General features: G+C 38.9%; 1 protein-coding gene across 4 annotated transcripts in view; it reads right to left on the bottom strand.

Annotated features, from left to right (window-relative positions):
* Positions 1-5,083: 5,083 nt before the first annotated feature.
* The window catches only part of zmynd11.L (zinc finger MYND-type containing 11 L homeolog), a 63,496-nt gene continuing 45,525 nt past the window's right edge, over positions 5,084-23,054 (bottom strand). For all 4 annotated transcript variants that reach the window (XM_018267154.2, XM_041565805.1, XM_018267152.2 and 1 more), the window contains 7 exons: positions 22,849-22,926; positions 19,891-20,009; positions 16,822-17,029; positions 13,611-13,679; positions 10,598-10,876; positions 8,015-8,200; positions 5,084-5,876 (listed from right to left, as the gene is read on the bottom strand). In XM_018267154.2, the coding sequence (XP_018122643.1) occupies positions 5,754-5,876; positions 8,015-8,200; positions 10,598-10,876; positions 13,611-13,679; positions 16,822-17,029; positions 19,891-20,009; positions 22,849-22,926 (1,062 nt within the window). In that variant the 3' untranslated portion in view covers positions 5,084-5,753. The remainder of the gene's footprint in view (positions 5,877-8,014; positions 8,201-10,597; positions 10,877-13,610; positions 13,680-16,821; positions 17,030-19,890; positions 20,010-22,848; positions 22,927-23,054) is intronic.

Genomic DNA, 23,054 nt, shown 5'->3' with positions numbered 1-23,054 from the left:
GTACTTACTGTACCAGCCCTGGATCTGTAGTGAACTGTTGACTTCAAAGTTGACCTCCCCATCTTCTGATCTTGGGCCTTTTGAGTGTCAGTGGCACTGCACATGCTCAGTGTCCTTTGGGCAGCTGCTGAGAAGCTAAGCTTAGGGGTCATCGCAAATCGGCAGCCGAGGCCAGAGATGGGGAGCTACTTCAGAGGCACAAATTGTTGCTACCAAAGACCACACAGGAGTACTGTGTGGGTCCAGTTGGGCACCCTGCTAAATCCTCTACTTAGGCCCACTAGTATCCGCATTTTGTTTACTTACCATCCGACCCAGGGACCCACAAAGCTAGAAATGATGTCACCATGAACAGAAAGTGACATCACTCCAAAGGAGGATGAAACAGGTAAAGGAAAAAAATTGCTTGATCATCTGGGTTGGTGGGATAAAAACACGGGATATCCGGATACCTGTGTATGGTACCTGCAGATTGGCAGCCCAGTTTCTTCATTGGGAACTTCCTACTCAAAACTGGACATTTTGAGGGTATTCTGCTGCAGGTCTAGAACAGAAAGTCCATAAAAGAAGCTAAAGTATCAATAGCCTAGTTCTCTGTTAAGCTTTAGTTCTCCTATAATGGTGAGTTTTTACTGTAAATATTTGCTGAATTCATGGAAAAAGCATTATGCTATCAGTAAGTGCACATACATAATGCCCCACAGGGTCTACGTGTTGGAGCTTTTTGATCACAAGAGCCTCCATGCCGTGCTAAGACAACAAATAAAAAGCGGGCATTGCAGTGTTTTTAAATACATTTATTAACAAATGTTAAACACATATTGCTATTAAGAGCAGCGTACAAAATGGCAGAACGTTATAGAACTACACAGCCACAATGGATAATTACAATGTGCATAGTGGCCACGCTCCACGTCTGAATACAGCTTTAGAAAGAGAAGTGACGTTAGTATCGTCCGTAATGATATGCTCCAAAACCAGCGGTTTTCATGTGTTTCTGTAAAATAGTTTTTTTTTCTTACCTACGACGTATACAAAACCAGGCCACAATCTTTATTCATAGCTTTTCACAGAGTTGACTCGCCAATGTGCGACCATGTCGATAAGACACAGGATAATAAGCGAAAAGAACACAAGTCTCATTCTCATGCAGTTACCAGTGATATAGTACATTTCCTGGAATGATTTCACATCAAATGTTTCTCCGTTAGAACTTGATGGAATAAGTTTGAATCGATGTTGCTGGTCATTGAAATACCTTTTTTTTTTCAGGAAAACAGAAATATTTGGCTTCATCAAATACGGTTAGGTGTTTCTTTCCAACAAGTGAGGTCAGGCTTGAATACAAGAGGCAGTGAAATCTTTTATTTTCTCTGCTTTATTGGGGTTTGCTCAAGGGAATTAGTATGTTACAGCAAGTTCCATGATATCTTTCTGTACAGGCTAGGAGCAAACTATTGCGTTGTCTCTTAAACCCAATCCCGTCTTCCTCCTGTCAGATACCTGGTCTCTAGTGGTGTGCAGGTCAAGAAATTCTCGAGCCATACCTGACCCTAACCTGTCACCTTCCAACCTGTTTCTGCCAACCCACTGCTCCCCCTCTATTTATAGCCCCGTCCCACGGTGATGTCACAAAAGGGGCGGGCATGAGTCTATAAATTTAGGCGCCAGAAGCTGGCAGTGCTATGTCGTGGGCGGGGAGAGCAGGAGAAGAGCTCAACTCAGACCTGTCTGTGACCTGTGAAGACCCGCAGGTCTTGGGCTGGCCCGCACATCAATACTGGTCATATTAGACCATCCCAGGTTGAAACTCCAAAGATTTCAATCCAAACAGTGTGGAGATTGGTAAAGAGACCACAGAGATTACCAGTACACAGATAAGCCCTGTGTATTATTGAACGCCCCCTTATTTAAAAGCCTGACCCAGATCTCAGGTGGCAGGGGTTGTTTATGCAAAGCTTTTTTATCTCTGTTTAAACAAGCGACCATCATTACAGGGGGAGAGCAGTAGAGCAAGTACAAGTATATAAGGGAAACAAAACAATGTGCCATTTGTAGAGTCTTTATGAAAAAACACACACTTTCTGTGCCAAATGCAGAGAAATTTTGCTGTTATTCTTTATATGGCGCTGGAATTTTTACTGCACCTACAGTGCATCTTCAATTTCTAGAGTAAGTGTACTAAATCAATGACCAGATGGGATCATAGGAATGATTTGTAAGCCACTGACCTATCACTTTGGTTCTGGTCTCCTCTTAAAGGGCATGTTAAGGCAAAAAAATAAAATCCCATTTTTACTTTCTTTAATGAAAAAGAAACCTATCTCCAATGTATGTTAATTAAAAAATGTGCACCGTTTTTATAAGAAACCTGACTGTATGCAGTGAAATTCTCCCTTCATTTACTGCTGTGGATAGGAATTGTCAGACAGTCCCTAACTGCTGAGCAGGGAAACAATCATACTTATGAACAGCAGGGGGAGCCCCCGCCTTACTTCCCAGTCATGCAGAACTCAAGCAGCTTTGTTTATGATGATCCCTAAGCAGTGCAGACCACACTGAGCATGTGCACAATCTTAGTCTTGCAAAGATGTTTAACAAAGTTACAAGATGGTGACCCCCTGTAGCCAACTTTGAAAGCATAAATTATTTGTTTGATTAGGCTTGTGGTGCAGTAAATTCAGGTTTATGTTTAGTATACAAAATACAGCATTTATAGCATTATTCTATTTTAGACTTTACATGCCCTTTAAGTACTAATCTTAGTCTCTACATGAATGAAGGTACACGGTTATCTCAAATTATCCGCCAATAATATTATTAAGTATATTTCAGCGCACGCTTTAATAATGCCGGTATCTCCAGTTTTAGGGAGCTTCCTCAAAAGTCAGTGGGAGAAAGCATGGGTAGTTTTGGGGTCTCCTGTAATGACTGACACTGAATGAGAAAACACCCTGTGTGCCCTTAGCTTTGGTCTCACCTTATTGAGAATGACCCAAGATAGGGCCTAGTGGATAGGTCTAGGTAGAAAATCACTCCCTCCAGGTTTGCTCAAAACCTGCCCAGAAATAGATTGATGAAACATATATAACATTATGTATATATAAATATATATATTGCCCTATGCATAAAGCCAGAGATCTCTAAGTTTAACATGACCAATCCTGGATTCAAAATGGCGCCACTTGTATACTTACATGCTGCTACAGCAACACCCTACTGCCTTTAATAAAGCCAAAATGAGCATTTTCCTTACTTCCCAATAAATAATATGGAATGAGGATTATTTCAACACAATAAATCACAATACAAAAGTGCCACGGCGCCAGTCTGATTGTTAGGTGATGCTGAATGGAAAAAAAAATTACATTAATGCCTCTTTTGCTCCATTGCCATTGTCTAATCGCTTGCAATAAATATCAAAGAACTCTAAATAAATATTTACAAATTTGTTTCAAAATCTCCCCCCCCCCACGAACTAGCTTGTTAATAGATTTCTACAGTCCAACTGGTTTTGAATGAATAAAAAGAGCGGAAAAAACTTTTTCCCATCTCACAAGTAATATAAATCTCAAAAAAGGAAATCTCTGAATCCACTACAAAATTAAAAAAAAGATATTGGTGGTTATTCTTTAAAAAGAAATCAAAACCGATTATTAAAAAAAAGGGACTATTCAACTACCGATCCTACTGGTAGAGCTTCTTTCCGATGTTCCGACGAGATACACGTTTTCACAAATGACAAAGTACAATATGTTCGACATGCAGTTATTCTTCGTTCTGTGTATGTCGAAGAAGCTTCTCGTTGAACAATAACCCCTGGTACTAAAGAAGTAACGGTTAATGTGAATTATTTATCAGACAGAATATGTGCAAAAATAAAAAATAAAATCTTTACATGTGTTACATTGCCAAGAAGGACTGAGATACAATTGCCACTTGCTTGTCGTTTGCCTATTTTACTTACACTGACAGGGATTTCAGCATACGGAAGTCTGTATATGACAATGGCCGCCATATTCCTACCACAATCGAAACAACGAAGGCGCACACTTGCTTTAATTCGAGCGTTCAGAAGACAGGTGCACTGGTGAGACCCCAGAATATCTTGCATAAAACTGGCAGAAGGTAGTTTTTTTTTTTGGCTTTTTAAAAAATTTCTCATCGACGTGCCTTCTTAGTACATTGAAATGTGCAAATTGTTACATTAGTATCCGCTTTTCCCTACCATATGATTTGTTGTAAGTGTAAAACTATGAGATCACAAGCTTATATATTGTCTTACTTTATAAAACGTTATTTATATATATGTGTATCGAAAATAAGTCATGAAGAAACACGGGATACATTTTAAAAAATAAAATACGCAAGGATGTCCTTCCTTCGGCGAACCCTGTTCCCTACAGTTTAACCTTACAGCCCCTCGGAATAACTAAATGATAATGCCTTTCTAAAAATGAAAAGGTTATAAAAGTTGGCAGTATTTACGATCGATGCTCTGATCAAACTAGTGGATACTCCCCATTGTTTAAAAGATCCCCCAGAATAGGACAGGTACCAAGGGGGCAGATTTATCAAGGGTCAAATTGAAAATTCTAATTTTCAAGTTTTTTTTATGGTCAAAACTGTCAAATTTGACTAGAGAGTTATTCAAATTCGATTTGAGTTTTTCAAAAAAATGTAATTCAATTTTCTAGATTTATCATGCACTGGCCCTTTTAGAACTCAAATTCGAGTATTCGCCACCTAATACCTGCCGAATTGCTGTTTAAGTCAATGGGAGACGTCCAGGGATCAATTTGGAGTTGTTTACAGTATGGACGCCTCCAATCCAGGATTCGGCCTTTATCAGCAGGATTCAAATAGTGGAAAATAGTGCATTTGGTGCATCGCTAGTTTGCAGCCTTCCTGGCATTCGAGTTTTTTTTCAAAGACAAGACTAGAAACAAGTTTGTTTTTTTTTAACTAATTTTAAAAAATTAGGTTTTTATAATAAATCTGAATTTCGAGTTCATGGGGATTTTAAAAAAACATGAATTCAGATTTCAACCCTTGATAAATGTGCCTCAGTCTTTGAATCTAGATTTCATTCTAAACCTGCCACTCAACAAGGGACCTTTGTAGAAGATCAGTCATGTCGGTAACACGGGTGGGAGATGGTCGCCTACGATATTAAGATGGAATCTCACTGCTTGGTTTACATAGAACTTTGTTAAAATCTACTGTAAAAGTTTTAAAATATTACAAAACACTAAATGCCTTGAAGTTAAAAATTCTACGTCTTCTAAGGAAACTACTGGATGTCAGCAATAAATTTTGTACTCGACATACGACATTCAACGCGTGCTCTGTTAATGCTAAGTTTAGTTATGAGAGGATAGTAAGTTAAACCCTGTTTGTTCCCAGAAGTACCTGCAACATATGGCTCCAGACTGCAGGTGTCTCTGGCAGCGATTGGCTTATCAACTTGGGGGGGGAAGAGAAGTTGCCCGGTGTTTAGGGTAGTAGGGAATTTCTCTTACCCCCAAGCAGTGGCAGAAGAAAGTGAAGCACAAGTGTCAGTGTGCAAAAATGACAGATGCGGAAAGGTCTTTTACCCTAAAAGCGGGAGGGCTGCACCGAGCGGCTCTCTCTTCCAGACTATTTGAGTAATGAGCTGGTGCAAACATGGTATGCAGGTAGTAAGAGATAAGGGCATCTTGAAGAGAAGAGTAAAACAAAACGGCTGCTGCTGTTGGACAAAGGGAAGCCATTCATCTTTTCCTGCGGCAGGTCCGCTTGTGTTCTGCGTGCCAGTGTTCCTGCTGACATTTGATAGAGCAGTATGAGGTGTTCCAGCAGCAGTGGTACATGGCTTCCTCTTCACAGTTGTAGCACTAAGAAGACAAACATATAGTCAATAGATGCCCCAGAGTGATGTGAAAGGTTTGGAAAATGACTTGGTGATGGCACCTTAAGGGTCTGGCCACACGGGCAGATTTGGGGAGATTAGTCGCCTGGCGACAAACCTCCGCTTCTTTGCAGCGACTAATCTACCCGATCTGCCTTCCGCCGGCTAAAATGAAAAAACACCTGGGGGCAGGCACTCAGAGGGTTTCGTTTTCCGAAGTCGGCCGTAATTGCCTCATAAGGAAACTTCGGGTGATTTTAATTTCAGCCGGCAGAAGGCAATCGGGGAGATGAGTCGCCACAAAGAAGAAGAGATTTGTTGCCTGTCGACTAATCTCCACGAATGTGCCCATGTGGGCACTATTCCTCTCTCAGCATGTTTCTCCTCCTTCTGTCTTCATTCAGGAGTTGGGTGTCAGATGAATTATTCAATATATCTTATAGGGGGGCTCATTTTGCCTAGAAGATGTATTACAGCTCACTCTATTAAAATGCCCAGACATCATGTCTCTCTACATGCAGGATTTGTGCAAAAGGCAGTTATTTTGTTAGATTTTGTTTGTACTGGAATCAGTTATTTGAGTGAGCTCTAAGGGCACACGGGGAGATTAGTCAACCAATTTTGGTGTTTCGACAAGTCATGGAAATTCCCCTAACAACCATGTATTGATTTGAACAAGAGACTGGAATATGAATAGGAGGAATAGAAAGATGAGTAATAAAAATTAGCAACAACAATACATTTGTGGCCTTACAGAGCATTTGTTTTTTTAGATGGGGTCAGTGACCCCCATTTGAAATCTGGAAAGAGTCAGAAGAAAAAGGTGAATAATTCTAAAACTATAAAAAAGAAATGATGAATTGAAATATTGCTTAGACTCAATAACATACTAAAAGTTAACTTGAAGGTGAACCACCCCTTTAAGTGAACTTTTAGTATGTTATAGAATGGCAAATTTTAAGCAACTTTTTAATCGGCCTTTAATCATTTTATAGTTTTTTAATTACTTGCCTTCTTCTGACTCTTTCCAGCTTTCAAATGGGGGTCAGTGATCCCATCTAAAAACAAATGCTCTGCTGTTATTATTGCTACTTTTAATTATCCATCTTTCTAACAAGACCTCTCCTATTCCAATATTGGACCCTAGCAACCAGGCTGCTGGAACTGCAAACTGGAGAGCTGCTGAATTAAAAGCTAAATAATGCAAAAAACACAAATAATAAAAAAAAATGAACACTAACTTCAAATTATCTCAGAATATCACTCTCTACATCGTACTAAAAGTTAACCCAAAGGTGAACAACTTTAAACTAGATTTTCTCATGGGCTTCTACTGAATGGATTTACTAACACAACTGCTCATGTGCCTATTGGCTTGATTGAATCTCATGACTTTTGAGCTCCCAAGATTTTTAGGTGAGGAACTGGTGGAGAAAAACGAAATAAATAATCAGATAAAAATCTTGATCTCTGGAAGGGTTTAATTGAGACTGAGAAAAGGGGGGTACCTTTTTTCATCCTCTTTCTGCATCACAAGCAGAGCATTTTTCATTTAAAGAAGAAGGAAAGGCTAAAATTAAGTAAGTTTTATCAGAAAGGTCTATATAAATATACCAGTAAACCCTCAAAGTAATGCTGCTCTGAGTCCTCTGTCAAAAGACACACCACATTTCTTTCCTTCTATTGTGTACTCATGGGCTTCTGTATCAGACTTCCTGCCTTCAGCGTAAACCTCCTTGCCCCGGGCGTGAGCATGCTCAGTTTGCTCCTCTCGCCCCCCCCCCCTCCGTTTTCTGCTGTAATCTGAGCCCAGAGCTATAAGTGAGCAGGGAGAGACTCAGGCAGGAAGTGTTGTCACACCAAGCTAATACTGCAGCTGCTATCCTAAACAAACAGAGAGCTTCTACATTCTACAGAATAAATAAAGCATTCTAGCTTGCACTATTGCAGCTAATCTATTGGCAATAAAATGCCTCCGTAGCTTTCCTTCTCCTTTAACAGGGCATGGTTGTCAGTTCAAATTCATTTCTAATAAAATAGACTTTTGATGCTGATTTATCTCGTAAATACTTTGTTCTTTCCCCCACTGACACTATAAATGTATAATTCCCATGCAAAACATACCCACTGCTTCTTCTTGGTCTGGGATATGAGCTGTTTGTGTTGAGCTGCAAGTTTTTTAATTTCTTCCACAAACTCTTCTTTGCACTTTTCTTTGACTTGTTTACACTTTTTCTCCAGTTCCGCCTGAGCAGTAGATACAGCTTTGTTAACTGCTTGTCGCTTCTCCTCCTCCATTTCTACTCGCAGCTGCAATTTAAACAGCAACTGTTAAATCTGTATTTTATCAGGAAATTCCCTGTGCCATTCGTTTAGCATATGTGCATAGGAACCTTTCATTAAATGACATTATATTCAGCAAGATAAAGAAGAACACTCAGCAACACATAGTTCCATGAATACCCATAACAGTAAATAAGTATTTGCCACAGCATGTGGTTCAATCCAAAGGTTATGGATTCTGCATTTCCCTAGGATTATGATCCAGATAAGTCTGCACTCCATCTATATGCTATGACAGCACAGCACTATTGAGTAGAATCTCATTTTGCAATGTAGCTGGCAACTACAGCTCACACCCAACTTTCTGTGTTAGCTGAGGATGCTGGGAGTTGGAGGGCCATGAGTTTGTCATAGGGTGGTTCCCAAAGAACGGCAATATAATCATGATGACTGATAACCTTACAGTATATACTTATTATTCGTTGAGTGCAAGTGGAATGTAATTTCATTGGTGTGCTACAGGAAAGTAGATTTAGGATTTATACATGCTACACATGGAACAAACTAAATGTGCATGTGTACATCCAGACAATATTTACCAACTTCTTAAAGGAGAACTAAATCCTAAAAATAAATATGGCAAAAAAATTGCATATTTATATACTGCACTTATTGCAGCAACCTAAAGTTTCAGCTTGTCAATAGCAACAATGATCCAGGACTTCAAACTTGTCACAGGGGGTCACCATCTTGGAAAGTGTCTGTGACACTCACATGCTCAGTGGGCTCTGATTGGCTGTTGAGAAGCTAAGCTTAGGGCTCGTCACTAATTATCCAGTAGAAAATGAGGTTGGCCTGTAATATAAGCTGATGCTACAGGGCTGATTATTAAATTCTGATGCTAATTGCACTGGTGTATGAGCTGCCATGTAGTAATTATTCTATGTATACTGTATATTGTGAGTGGATCTCTAAGCTCAGTAAGTGACAGCAGCACAGAGCATGTACAGTGAATCAGTAGAAAAGAAGATGGGGAGCTACTAGGGCATCTTTGGAGACACAAATCTTTACTGCTTAAGGGCTGGTGTTGCCTTGGATGGCACAGAAGCAAAAAACATAATGGACAACATTTCTAGATACTTCTATGTTTAAGCTTTAGTTCTTCTTTAAAGCAATAGCAAATGTAAAAGCACAGAAAGCACATGTATGTATTCGCTCCTTGCACTTGAGTTCATAAATGAGCCCTAAAACAAACAAAAAGGGTATGCATACATGCTAAATTACATCTTCCAAAAAAAGGACAGAGCTGTGTACTAATACTTGCTCCTTTTACATTTCTTTCCTGTCAGGTGATCAGTGAAAGACTCACACAGAACATTACAAAACAGTTACAGGGGAAGTAAAGTCTAAAATAGAATAAGGCTAGAAATGCTGTATTTTGTATAATAAACATAAACATGAATTTACTGCACCACAAGCCTAATCAAACAAATGATTTATGCTTTTAAAATTGGCCACAGGGGGTCACCATCATGTTACTTTGTTAAACATCTTTGCAAGACCAAGACTGTGCACATGCTCAGTGTAGTCTGGGCTGCTTAGGGATTGTCATAAATGATCAAAACAGCACAAGTCAAATAATATCTGCCAGAAGCCGATACAGCAAGACTGATTAATAATCAGAATATACAGACTGCACTGGGTCCTGTGTTGTCATGTAATCTAATGTGTATTTTATAGTTTTTGTATTGTTTAATACAAACTTTCTCCAACTCTGCAGAACCAGTGGCTGCAGCAAAATAATCCTGCAAATAGAATCTCAGTTTATGTGTTTAAATCTGGCTCCATGATCTTTGTCCCTGCAGCTGGAGTTGGAAACAGTAAAGGGGATGTAAAGGCAAAAATAAAATTCAATACAAATCTCTACACAGTCACCTACTCTACAGGGAAACAAACAAAGCTGCTTGAGTTCTGCATGGCTGGGAATTAAGGCCGGGCTCCCTCTGCTGTTCATAATTATGATTGTTTCCCTTAGAGCAGTTAGGGGCCATCTGACAATTCCTATCCACAGCACTAAACGAAGGGAGAATTTCACTGCATACAGTCAGGTTTCTTATAAAAAAGTTACACATTTTTTTAAAATAAAATTAAAAAAAAATATTTTAAATAAAGTATATTGGAGATAGGTTTCTTTTTCATTAAAGAAAGCAAAAATTAGATTTTATTTTTTTGCCTTTACATGCCCTTTCAGAAGAAAAGTTAAGCTTCCTTAATAGGAAATTTATAATAATGTAAACTCTCTGTCCGTTAAGTATTTGTTCTAATGGTATAGTTTAGTCAAAAGAGTCAAAAAGCTCTATTCAGATGGAAAATCATAGCTATAAATGTTTAGCATACATCGGATACTATTCTGCACAATAATACCTTATCTAATGCTTCTCGTACAACTCTCTCCGTCTCTCTCTTGTTGTCGACACCCATCCTTTCCTTGTATTCGTTGAATATCTTGCTATACTTGTCATGACATAGGTTTTGGCAGGTCAGATCGTTGTTGGTCTGTGTGCTCCGGTGCAGCATTCTGGGAGAGGGGGCACTAGGCTTCTTGGTCTGGGTGCAAACTGAAACCTTTTCGACTGGAGAAGGAACAGGCGGGATCTCTTGACTTGAGCTCACTGCTTCAGTTTCAGGTTCAGGTTCTTGTTCCTAAGTGTAACATTTTTAAATTAGTAATGCCGGTGAAATTCATTTTGGGAAAGATGAATTGTACAATAGTGACATTAACAAAGGAAGGTAACTAAAGTTCTGTGCTGAAAAGTTTTATATAATGCAATATAAAAAAGTCACATGCAAGCACATGTACATTTAAGGAACAGTTCAGTGTAATAAAAAACTAGGTACATAGACAGGTTGTGCAAAATAAAATAAGTTTCTAATATAGTTAGTTAGCCAAAAATTTAATATATAAAGGCTGGAGTGACTGGATGTCTAACATAATAGCCAGAACACTACTTCCTGCTTTGCAGATCTCTAACTCTGAGTTAAGGTCCCCATAAATGCAAAGATTTTTTTTTGCCGAACGGCCGATTTTAGCGAAGTCCGACCAATCTGTTAAATCATCGTGAAGTTAATGCGATTCGAACAATCGAATTTAAACGTTTTTTGTCGTCGGACATCTGTCAGAAAATTGATCTGCCAGGTTAAAAAGTCTTTATCGGCCCCAGTGCAATCTATCTATGTCTGCAGGGCCAAGCAGACAGCTACCCTTCAGTTTTGCTGGCAATATCGCTGAAATGGTCTTGTTAGTTGATGGACACATCGTACATATAAAGGATCGTTTTGAGATAATCGTGGTCTCACGATGACGATTGGATCTTTTAAAAATCTTTACATCTATGGCCAGCTTTAGTCAGCGACTATAAGGGGGGCCACATGGGACATTTCTGTTCAGTGAGTTTGCAATTGATCCTCATCATTCAGCTTAGATTCAAAAGCAACAGTTATAACCCATGTGCCCCCCCTCTAGTCCCTGATTGGTTACTGACTGGTAACCAATCAGTGGAAACCAAGAGAGCTGCAAAGCAGGAAGAAGTGCTCTATATTGAAAAATCTTTTTATTTTGCACAGCCTATCTATTAACCCAATTTTATTTTTATGCTGAACAATTACTTTCCTGTACAGTAAGAATCATTGGCTAGGCCTAAATAATTGATATCCTTCCTAGTGACTGACTACTAACCAACTGTATCTCAAGCAGCCGCTATCTGATATAATAAGCTTCAAACCGCCAAAAAACAGAATTCCATAAACCCAATTTTAAAGGGATTGTTCACCTTCCTACACTTTTTTCAGTTCAGTTGGTTTTACATAGTTGCCAGAAAAAATTACTTTTCCAATTACTTTCTATTTTCTATTTGTGACTTTTTTTTTAATATTAAAGTTTAAAGTGTCATTTTTCACCTTCTAAAGCAGCTCTGGGAGGGGTTCACCGACCCTGTAAATTGATACATTTAGTTGATCCATTTCTTATCTTTGACCCTGCTGAGCAGAATCCCTGAGTTTCATTAATTAAAGGCAGCTGTTTTTTGATACAATAGTTGCTAATACTCCAGAGATGCTGCTGAGAAATGTATCAACTAAGGGGCAGATTTAATAAGGGTCGAAGTGAAATTTTTAATTTAAAACTGTAAAATTTAACTAGGGAATTATCCAAACTCGATTCAAGTTTTTAAAAGAATTCAAATTCACTTTTCAAAATTTATCATACTCTGGCCCATTGAGAATTTCGATTTGATTATTCGCCACCTAAATCCTGCCGAATTGCTGTTTAAGTCAATGGAAGGGGTCCAGTGAGCAACTTGGAATGTTTGCAGCCTTCCTGACATTCGAGGTTTTTTCTGAGAAAAAACTCAAATCGAGTCTGATAAAATTCAAATCTAATTCTATTCAAGTTTTGGGGTTGTTTAGATTTGTCCGAGTTTTTACAATTCGATTTTATTAATAAAAATTGTATTTATACATTTTTTGAATTTCAAATTCAAGCAAATTTAAGGGAGTTTTTATCTGAAACCAACTGAACTGAAAAAGTGTTTGGAAGGTGAATAACCCCTTTAAGGCTTGATTGTCAATTTTTGGTCATCAACAGTTTTTTTTTTGCCCCTATCAGTTATTTGTCTGTACTGACCATCAAAATGCTAAATATTGGCTCAGTTGTCACTAAGAGAGTCACTATGGAACAGCCTATTTTTGAGGCCATCCGCTGGATTTAGGCCAAAGAGATTAAAGTGGTTGTTCACCTTTGAGTTAGACCAGTAACATCCAAAAAAAATTTTTTTACATTCGTTAGTATACAACGAAAAAACCCCACAAAAACTAATGAAACGTTGAAATTGCTAAGTCTTTATTAGGAAATAACTTACAGAAACTCCGCATGCGGCGCTCGATTTCTACTCCCTGGCTATCTTCTATAAGGAAGGCAGGGAGGAGAAATTGAGCACCGCACGATGGATCGCCTTTTCTGAAGAGGTGCGCAAGCAGAGTTTCGGTAAGTTAGTTATTAATAAAGGCATATCGATTTTAAAGTTTCATTTGTCTTTGTGTTTTTTTTTTGGTTGTATACTAACAAATTTTTTTTGTTTTTTTTGAGGTTACTGGTCCTTTAAGTTTTAGCACTACAGAGCATTTGTTTTTAGATGAGGTCAGTGACCCCCTTTTCAAAGCTGGAAAGAGTCAACAGAAAAAGGCAAATGATTAAAAAACGATAGAAAATAAATAATGTAGACCAACTGAAAAGTTAGCTTAGAATTGGTCATTCTATAACACACTTTAATGAGAAAAGGAGTAAGGCAGCATGCAGTGAATGTAAGGTGTGGGCTGTGCATTTCTCAATATTGCCGCTGAATATCAGCGTTGTTGAATGCTTGCAACACAGAAGACTTACTTCCTTTTTAGGCTCTACATTTTGATTGCGTCGTCCTTTCTTGGCTCTAGGTTCCTGAGATGCTTTGTGCTTAGATTAAAAAGAAAAAAAAATCAACATCCACTGATTTTATACGCAAGGAAATAGTAGTTATGGTGTTAATTATGACCGTTCTGTGCCTCTTGAAGAAAGCTGAAGGGAAATAATTCATGCTTTAGTGTTTATGCCCAGACAATAGTCCATCTCTCCTGTATCTGCAATGTTTCACTAAGCGCATTATATCTGAATCAGAACATGCTGGGAAAAGAGGTCATCTGAGGACTCCAAGTGTACTGCGCTGCATTATCAGAGTTGACAAAGCAAAATGTACATCTGAGGTGTATTTACATCTATATCAGTAGACGTTCATACAGTAAGGTTTAAAGTGGATGTCACATTTTGTTTAATGAATAAAAGTGTTATTCTAATATAATTCTAATTCCAATGTAAATTAATTAATTGGTTTAAAGTTAGTTGCAAGGGTAGTTGCTGTTGACAGCAGCGTCTTTCTGTCCCTTGCTATTCTCTTGACTGGTGGTTCTGACCTAAAGGGACGCTGTCGTGATTTTTATGATGTCGTTTTTATTTCTAAATTACACTGTTTATACTGAAATTAATTCACTCTCCAATATAAAATGTCATTTCTGAACAAGCAAGTGTATTTTTTTTAATTTATAATATAGGCGTGTAGGTGCCATCTCAGGTCATTTTGCCTGGTCATGTGCTTTCAGAAACAGCAGGCCCTTTGATGATTAAACTGCTTTCTGATAGGCTGTTGTTTCTCCTACTCAATGTAACTGAATTTGTCACAGTGGGACCTGGATTTTACTATTGAGTGTTGTTCTTAGATCTACCAGGCAGCTGTTATCATGTGTTAGGGAGCTGCTATCTGGTTACCTTCCCATTGTTCTGTTGTTTGGCTGATGGGGGGGGGGAAAGGGAGGGGGTGATATCACTCCACATTGCAGTACAGCAGTAAAGAGTGACTGATGTTTATCAGCGCACAAATAACATGATATGGGGCAGCTGGGAAACTGGCAATATGTCTAACACCATGACAGATTTCAAAATTAAACATAAAAAAAAAATCTGTTTGCTCTTTTGAGAAATGGATTTCAGTGCTGGAGCAGCACTATTAACTGATGCGTTTTGGAAAAAACATTTTTTTAAAGGGACAGTATCCCTTTAAGGTGACAATACACGGGCAGATTTAAGCTGCCGATATCTGTCATTTAGACTGATTCGGCATCTTATCTTCCCGTGTATGGGGCGTTCAATGGACCTCCCCAATCGGGCCAAAAATCTGGCAGATATCAATCGGGCTGATTTGATTTTCCCTTGCGATCAAGGACTGCACCAGTTAGTTATCAGTTTGTTTTGCCCTAGGGCGTGAACGATCATATTAGCTCGATATCGGCATGCCTTTGGTGGGCATATTGGTAAAGATCCCCTCGTTTGTCAACCTCGCCAAACGAGCGGATCTTATTGTATGCCCACCTTTAGACACAATGTTTCAGAAGCCAGCTAAGTAACAGACCTGTGATGGCTGAAGGAGAACTGACTGCAGCTACATTGTTTTAAAGGAACAGTTCAGTGTGAAAATAAAAGCTAGATAAATAGATAGGCTGTGCAAAATAAAAAATGTTTCTAATATAGTTAGTTAGCCAAAAATGTAAAGGCTGGAGTGACTGGATGTCTCACATAATAGCCAGAACACTACTTCCTGCTTTTCATCTCTATAAATCTGAGCTAGTCAGCCACTTGAATGGGCACCACATGGTAAATATCTGTTCAGTGAGTTTTCAATTGATCCTCATCATTCAGCTCAGATTCCAAAGCAACAAATGCCCCCTCAAGTCTCTGATTGATTACTGCCTGGTAACCAGGGTTACCAGACATTGTAAACCAAGAGAGCTGAAAAGCAGGAAGTAGTGTTCTGGCTATTATGTTAGACATCCAGTCACTCCAGCCTTTACATTTTTGGCTAACTAACTATATTAGAAACATTTTTTATTTTGCACAGCCTATCTATTTACCCAGTTTTTATTGTTACACTGGACTGTTCCTTTAAGAGTTAGGAGCAGGAGTGCAGAAAGGGACAGGCAGATACTTATCTGCCTGTCCCTTTCTTGAAAAAAGGCTATTGTGAGCCTGAAACGTCACTGCTGTTTGTCTGTCCTGAAATAAGCCCTTTTGGAATAAAGGCCTTTTAAGAATATATCTCACGTATGGTGCTGTCTGTTCATCGAATTTACTCACGCTAAATCTGTTTCTCTGTAGTCGATAGGGGGACACAGGGACCTTCGGGGCTTAAGCTCCATCCTCCAGGAGGACACATCAAATTATTTAAAAGGGGCGTGTCTGGATAGATACTGCTATATTAACCAAAACAAATAACCAATGGCAGAACGAAAGGTAGAAGAATATTAGACCAACGTTGTCATCAATTCCTGAATAGGGCGGGAAGCCCTATGTCCCCCAGATTTAACCATGAGTATCAAAAATTTTATTTTCTCTGTCGTCTCAGGGGGACACAGGGACCTTAGGGGACTTAACAAAGCAGCCTCAGACAAACGGGTGGGAATAGAGGAATTGAACTAAATGATATGACACTTTTACTGCACCACTGAGTGCAGCACTTTACGGCCAAACGTCGCCTCGGCTGAGGAATACGTGTCAATGTTGTAGAATTTTGAGAATGTAGGAACCGAGGACCAGGTAGACGCTCTGCAGATCTGCTCAACGGAAGCAGAGTTGCGCCATGCCCAGGATGCTCCAAATGCTCTTGTTGAGTTAATAGTTATTTTATATAAAGTTTTTACAACTCCTTTACTCTTTAATGTTTTTTTTTCTATATTTGTTCAGCGAGAGTGAACCACATAAAGACAAGAAACAGTGCCGTCTGCCAGCCACATTATCACAGTCAGTGGTAGAATGCATGCTTGTTTTAACAAGGCAATCATATTGAATAAAGCATCCTCATTAGGTGTACTAAATAAGCGTGTGAAGATGAAAAATGGCCAAAGGATTTCCAGATCCAGTTACCTGGGGCAACCAATCAGCGGGTGGCTTATAGCAGTCTACTTTCATGTAGACGTCCTTTTACACATTTAATTCTGTGTCCACCTTCTTTATTGCAATACATAACCAATTGATGAATGGTTGATACATAATTGTCCCACATATCACTTACCTGATCATTGCTGGTAGAGGATATACTAGATTCAGCTTCCTCCTCCCCTTTATCCTCGCCTTTGGATTTATAGAACCGTCCTTCACGCAGAAAGCGTTGGTGCAAATCCAGTTCATCACAGGCTTTTTTCCAGCCCATACTGCGTTTTACATGTAGCTGATGCACGTTGACTGTGATCTCCTGAATATTATCTGATGGAATCCAGGCTCTAAGAAGGAATGGCATTTAGAAACATTAAGGTAACAATGTAAGCACCAGCGGTCAAATACCAAAGGACGTACAAATTTTCCCTTTCTTGGACACATATCAGAGCTCCCTAAAACAAGGAGGTATGTACCCAGGACTAACAGAGTTAAGTGTGTTCTGGTCCTCCAAACCCTTCAGACATTTGTCTGGGAAGTTGATATTTATCAAGCATGCTATCAACTGAGAGGAGGCTGTGTTGTAGCTGGATCCTCAAAACCCTTCAGTCGTTTGTCTGGTAAGTTGACATTTATCGAGTATGCTATGCACTGAGAGGAGGCTGTGTTGTTGCTGGGTCCTCAAAACCCTACAGTCATTTGTCTGGTAAGTTCATATTTATTGAGCATGCTATGCACTGAGAGGAGGCTGTGTTGTAGCCGGATCCTCAAAACCCTTCAGTCGTTTGTCTAGGAAGTTGATATTTATCAACATGCTATGCACTGAGAGGAGGCTGTATACCATGGACCCAGAAGAACAGCAAAATTAGGAACACAAAGCAATTAAAATCCTGAGGCCTAAAAATGCTAATCCTCATTTCCTGGACCAGACATGGGGTATAACTGCTTTCTCTTTTTTGAGATCTGAACAAAACAAAGGTAGAACTTCCTAGATATATCTCGGTAATATGAAAGGTTTAAAAAACTGCCTTATCCTGGTGGAACACAAGGCAATAAGGTGCAAGTGAAGAGCCTCTTCTGATGAAAGTCCCCATCAATAAGGCTACCAAAGAAACTCAAAGGAAGGATTCTGGAGTGTTCAGAGAACCAATTAAAAACCCCTGTGGAAGGAAACCTTACCGTGGTGGTCTAGTGGGCGACGCATGTGTCTTTCTTCTTGCAGCGCTGGTTTCTCTATGGCGCTGGGTATGCGCCAGCATGATGACATCATTGCGCAATGGCACGAAATTCAAACTATTTAAAGGGGCCTTGTACTTTTACACATTGCCCATTGTTAGGTTCTATTAGGTTCTATTAACCTGGGTGTTTATTCCTCATGAATCCTGATTGATATTCTGTGTTTGACCTTGCCTGCCTTCTTGACTTCTCTGATCTCTCCAACCCTTGCCTGCCTGACTACTCTGATATCTTCAATCCTGACCATAGCCTGCCTGTTTAACTCCGAACTCTCCAATCTGTCCTTTGCCTGTCCAGCGACTATTCTACGCTCTCCAATCCTGATTCTGGCCTGTCTGAATATTCTAATCTGCTTCTGCTGGCCCGGCCTGCCTATTCCACGCTGTGTTGTCTGGCCTGCCCTCCTGAGGTGTTCTTTCATTCCAGTATCCTGGTGAGACGATCGTGCCCCTTTGCTCATCCAGAACCGGTAGCTTTGCTCTTCTCTCAAATAAGACCTGGTGGCATCCAATTAGCCAAGGGCACCTCCCGAGGTGAAAGACGGCAGTTATTGGCGGAAGTGAGAGCCGAGACCAGGGAGCTTAGCTTGGGTTCTGGATTTAGGGTGCCGATTCGTGACACCCTGATGGTACAGGTTGGTCTGGACTAACTTCTCAAAAAGAGCCGTAATATCCTTATTAAAAGCAAGGTATTTGTTAAAGAGTCCATGCCTAGCTCTTAATGAAGCATTATTAGGAAGAAACTAAAGGAAGAAGTGGAATTTAGGAACTGTCATATTGTCAGTTTCCCAAGTGACTTGTGCTCTGATAAACTTCAGTTACTCTTTACTGCTGCACTGCAAGTTGGAGTGATTTTACCCCCTCCCTTTCCCCCCCCTCCAGCATCCCAATAGGAGAACAATGGGAAGGTAACCAGATAACAGCTCCCTGGTAGATATAAGAACAACACTCAATAGTAAAAAAAGTCTCACTGCGACTCCTTCAGTTACATTGAGTAGGAGAAACAACAGTCTGCCAGAAAGCAGTTCCATAGTGCAGCACTGGCTCTTTCTGAAAACACATGACTAGGAAAAATGACCTGAGATGGTGCCCACACACCAAGATTACAACTAAAAAATAATATACTTGGGTTAGGAATTACATTTTACATGGTAGAGTGAAATATTTTCAGTGTAAAAAGTGTAATTTAGAAATAAAAATGACACCTTAAAAATCATGACAGAATACCTTTAATCTACTGTGACACCGGAGCATTTATAGTAGATATGCACTGAATCCAGTATTTGGCAGAATCCTCGTGCCTGGCATGAATCAAATCCTTAAAATCATGTGACTTTTCGTCACAAAACAAGAAATTAAAACTGTTGTAACCGTGCACACAGCACGTGGTTCTCTTTTCACCTTTGCAAATTATGATTCAGTTTGGTATTCGGCAAAATCTTTCACAAAGGGTTCGGCTGAATCCAAAATAGTGGATTGGGTGCATCCCTAATTTATAGTGGATGGTAATTACCATTGTCTGAATTCTTTTTAGCAAATGGGTTTTGATGGGATACCTCCTGCCCCTTCAGAATATACAGAACTGACAAATAAGTGTGTGCTGAAAATCGGCCTCCTTACTCCGTTCCCTCTACCTTGAGGGATGAATACTTGTCTGAAATAATGGAAGGGCAAAGACAGAGCAACCCAATGTCTCTTGGCCTCTGTGGGTCTGTATGATATACAACCAAATGGAAAGGTTCTGCATTAAAGAGGCAAGTACCCCATCACAGTCTTTTCCCTCTTATAAATTCTGTGACTTGCCATTCTCAGTGAAAAACTTTTCCATATGCAACTGTAAGGATGACTTTGTGGTAAAAGTGCATGACAACAATCAAGACCAGAAGGATCGGTACCTCAATTATTGCAGATCGTATCTAGCTATATTCATTTTTACTGAACAAATTCATACTGAGAAAGCATTATTTTAATACCTCTGATGATGGTGGCCAAAGAAACGAACATCAACTTGATTGTCTTCTTTCTGCATGACTTTGGCTGGCCAAAACCCAAAACCTTTCATCTTAGCCCAGACCAATTCATGATTAGGTATCTGAAACAAAAATAAAAATTCCTGGAATAGTGATTAATGGAAATTGCCTTTTGGTAGCAATTCATTCCAGGCCTGGGTTTTCTTCAGTGCTAAGCCTTGAACAAAGAATATTTAGTAGAGTGATACATTTTGTACCACTCCATGGGGATTCCAGCCGGGCCAGGTGTTTTTCCAGAGGGGATTACTTTAATTGCCTCTTTTATCTCATCTACTGTAATATTTGCGTTTAACTGTAATGCCAGGTCTGGGGAAACCTCTGGAAAATCTATAGCATCTAGGTATTCATTCAATGCTTCTAGTGAGGCGTCTAAGGATAGCTATGTTTGCTAGAAATATTCTCTGAAGTGCTCAGTTATCAGAGATCTGTAATCTCATCAGTCCCATTATACATTTTTTTTTATCACAGTTTAAATGTGTCCCTCCTAGCTAGACTAGATTTCATTTAATGCAAAATGGACAAAAAAATTGTTTCTAAGATTAAAGGCCATTTTCAGTTGCAGGCTGGAAGAAAGCAGAATAGCAATGCTAATACATCAAAAACCAAACAATGGAAAAAAATGAAGGGCAACTGGAAAGTTGCTTAGAATTGGTCCATCTATATAACATTTAAACCATATTTAAAGGTAAACTTTCTCTTAAGGGCTGGTATAAGAAAGGGGTAATGTATTACAATGTTATTATTTTGGCTGCCAATATTTTAAAGTGGTTTACAGAAAAGGCATGTCTACTTCTGCTCAGTGTCAATTTTTTTCTCATAGGTGCATTTTTAGGCAACTGATTCACCCAATTCTGAACAAAAATTCTCTTTTTAATCTTGTGCTTTTTACATTACAAAACAATATTTTAGTCCTGAATTTATATACAGAGAGGGAGAGAAATTGGAAGAAAACATTTACCCATATTTTTCGAAGAGCAGGATAAAAGCAGTTACATAGTTAATTTGAGTTGACAAAAAGACAAAATTCCTTCAAGTTCAACCACTCCAAATAACCCCCAGTGTGTATGTGTATATCTATCTATATATATTTATATATATAGTAGTAAAAGGACCCGCACTCCAAGTTTTATGTGAAAAAAGTGCTGAATTTTATTTACACATGCATATCCAACGTTTCGGTCCACACTGGGACCTTTCTCAAGGTCCCAGTCCCAGTGTGGACCGAAACGTTGGATATGCATGTGTGAATAAAATTCAGCACTTTTTTCACATAAAACTTGGAGTGCGGGTCCTTTTACTACTGTGTACAAAAATACTTTGACCAACGCACCCACCTCGTTTGAAATCCGGTAAGAGTATATATATATATATATATAAATACAGTCTGTTGAGTGAGCGCACTCTTACCGGATTTCAAACGAGGTGGGTGTGTTGGTCAAAGTATTCTTGTACACAGTAGTAAAAGGACCCGCACTCCAAGTTTATATATATATATATATATATATATATATATATATATATATATATATATATATATATATATATATATATATATATATACACACCCAGATAACTGGGTGCAGTTCACTTGAAAATGTTCAAGAAAACAATGGGAAGGAACCGCACTCACAGGGCTTATGCAAAAAAAAAAACAAAAAAACATTTATTGTTTACAAAAATGGACGTTTCATCTGGAATGCCAGCATAGCTTTGATAAAGGTTGGTGTACCAACCAAAACATCAGTTTTTGCCAACAATAACTGTTTGGGTTTTTTTGTTTTTTGCATGAGCCCTGTGAGTGCAGTTCCTTCTGATTGACTTACATCAAATAAACCCAATAGACTGGTTTTGCTCCCGATAAAATCAATTATATTGTCTTAGTTGGGATCAAGTACAAGGTACTGGTTTATTATTACAGAGAAAAAGGAAATCATTTTAAAAAATTTGGATTATATGGATAAAATTAAGTCTATGGGAGACGGTCTGTAATTCTGAGCTTTCTGGATAACAGATCCCATACCTCCCATACTATGCTTCAATATACTTGCTTTTGCAAGAATTCACACGTCACAGTATGTCCCTTGTTTAATACAGTGCTGAATGAATAGCGCTTGTTTTTTGAGCTAAATATTATAAACATGCAAACCGAAGCTAATTAGATTACCAGATAATAATCCTCCTGCATAAAAGGCTTCAAAATATCTGTAGGCCAAAACAGTCACAACAAAGGGTGAAGGGGTGGGAGTATTACAGAGGCTCATTACCCCCGGTTAAATTAAATCATCTAATCAATGTTAATATAATAAAACTTTATAAGAAATATTTTCATTACCATAATCAGCAGAATAAATTATCTTGAAAATATATACTGCACCTATAAACTGAGACCCTGCAAGGCTGAGTTAAGGAATGAAGAAAGCAAACAACATGACAATCGTATTGTCCTTCATTCTGAAAAGTTTACCTTTACAGTGTATCAATCACATTCGACCGTCAAAGTAAAATCCTTCGACTTCGAATATCGAAGTCAAAGGATTTACCACTATTACTTCGATCAAACGATCGAAGGAAAAATGGGGACCTTCCCCATAGGCTAACATTGATGTTTGGTAGGTTTTAGGTGGCGAAGTACTTGGTCGTAGTTTTTTTTAAAGAGACAGTACTTCGACTATCGAATGGTTGAATAGTCAAATGATTTTTAGTTCGAATCGTTCGATTCGAAGTCGTAGTCGAAGGTCGAAGTAGCCAATTCAATGGTCGAAGTAGCCCAAAAAAACTTTCGAAATTTAAAGTATTTTTTCTTCTATTCCTTCACTCGAGTTAAGTAAATGCCCCTAAAGGTAAGAACAAGCTCAATAGCAAAAACAGGCATTTTAATGATTCAAAATTGCAAATACTTACACAGGGATAGCAGAACCAATTTTCAGGCCGAGCATTTGACAAGTAGAAGCAATTTTTGCAAAGTTGCAGCTCATCCAGCTGAAATAAGGAAATATTAAAGCAAGGTATAACAATGGCACAGTGGACTGTGGATTTGAATACAGCAGAACCCCGATTTCACTTTCCAAGGGCACCCCGCCAAAACAGTGTGAATTCCAGAAAAACCT

Source organism: Xenopus laevis, chromosome 6L, assembly GCF_017654675.1.
Source record: "Xenopus laevis strain J_2021 chromosome 6L, Xenopus_laevis_v10.1, whole genome shotgun sequence".
Classification (NCBI taxonomy): Eukaryota; Metazoa; Chordata; class Amphibia; order Anura; family Pipidae; genus Xenopus; species Xenopus laevis.
Note: the sequence above shows the minus strand (reverse complement) of the source record. Positions and strands in the feature narration are given on the sequence as shown.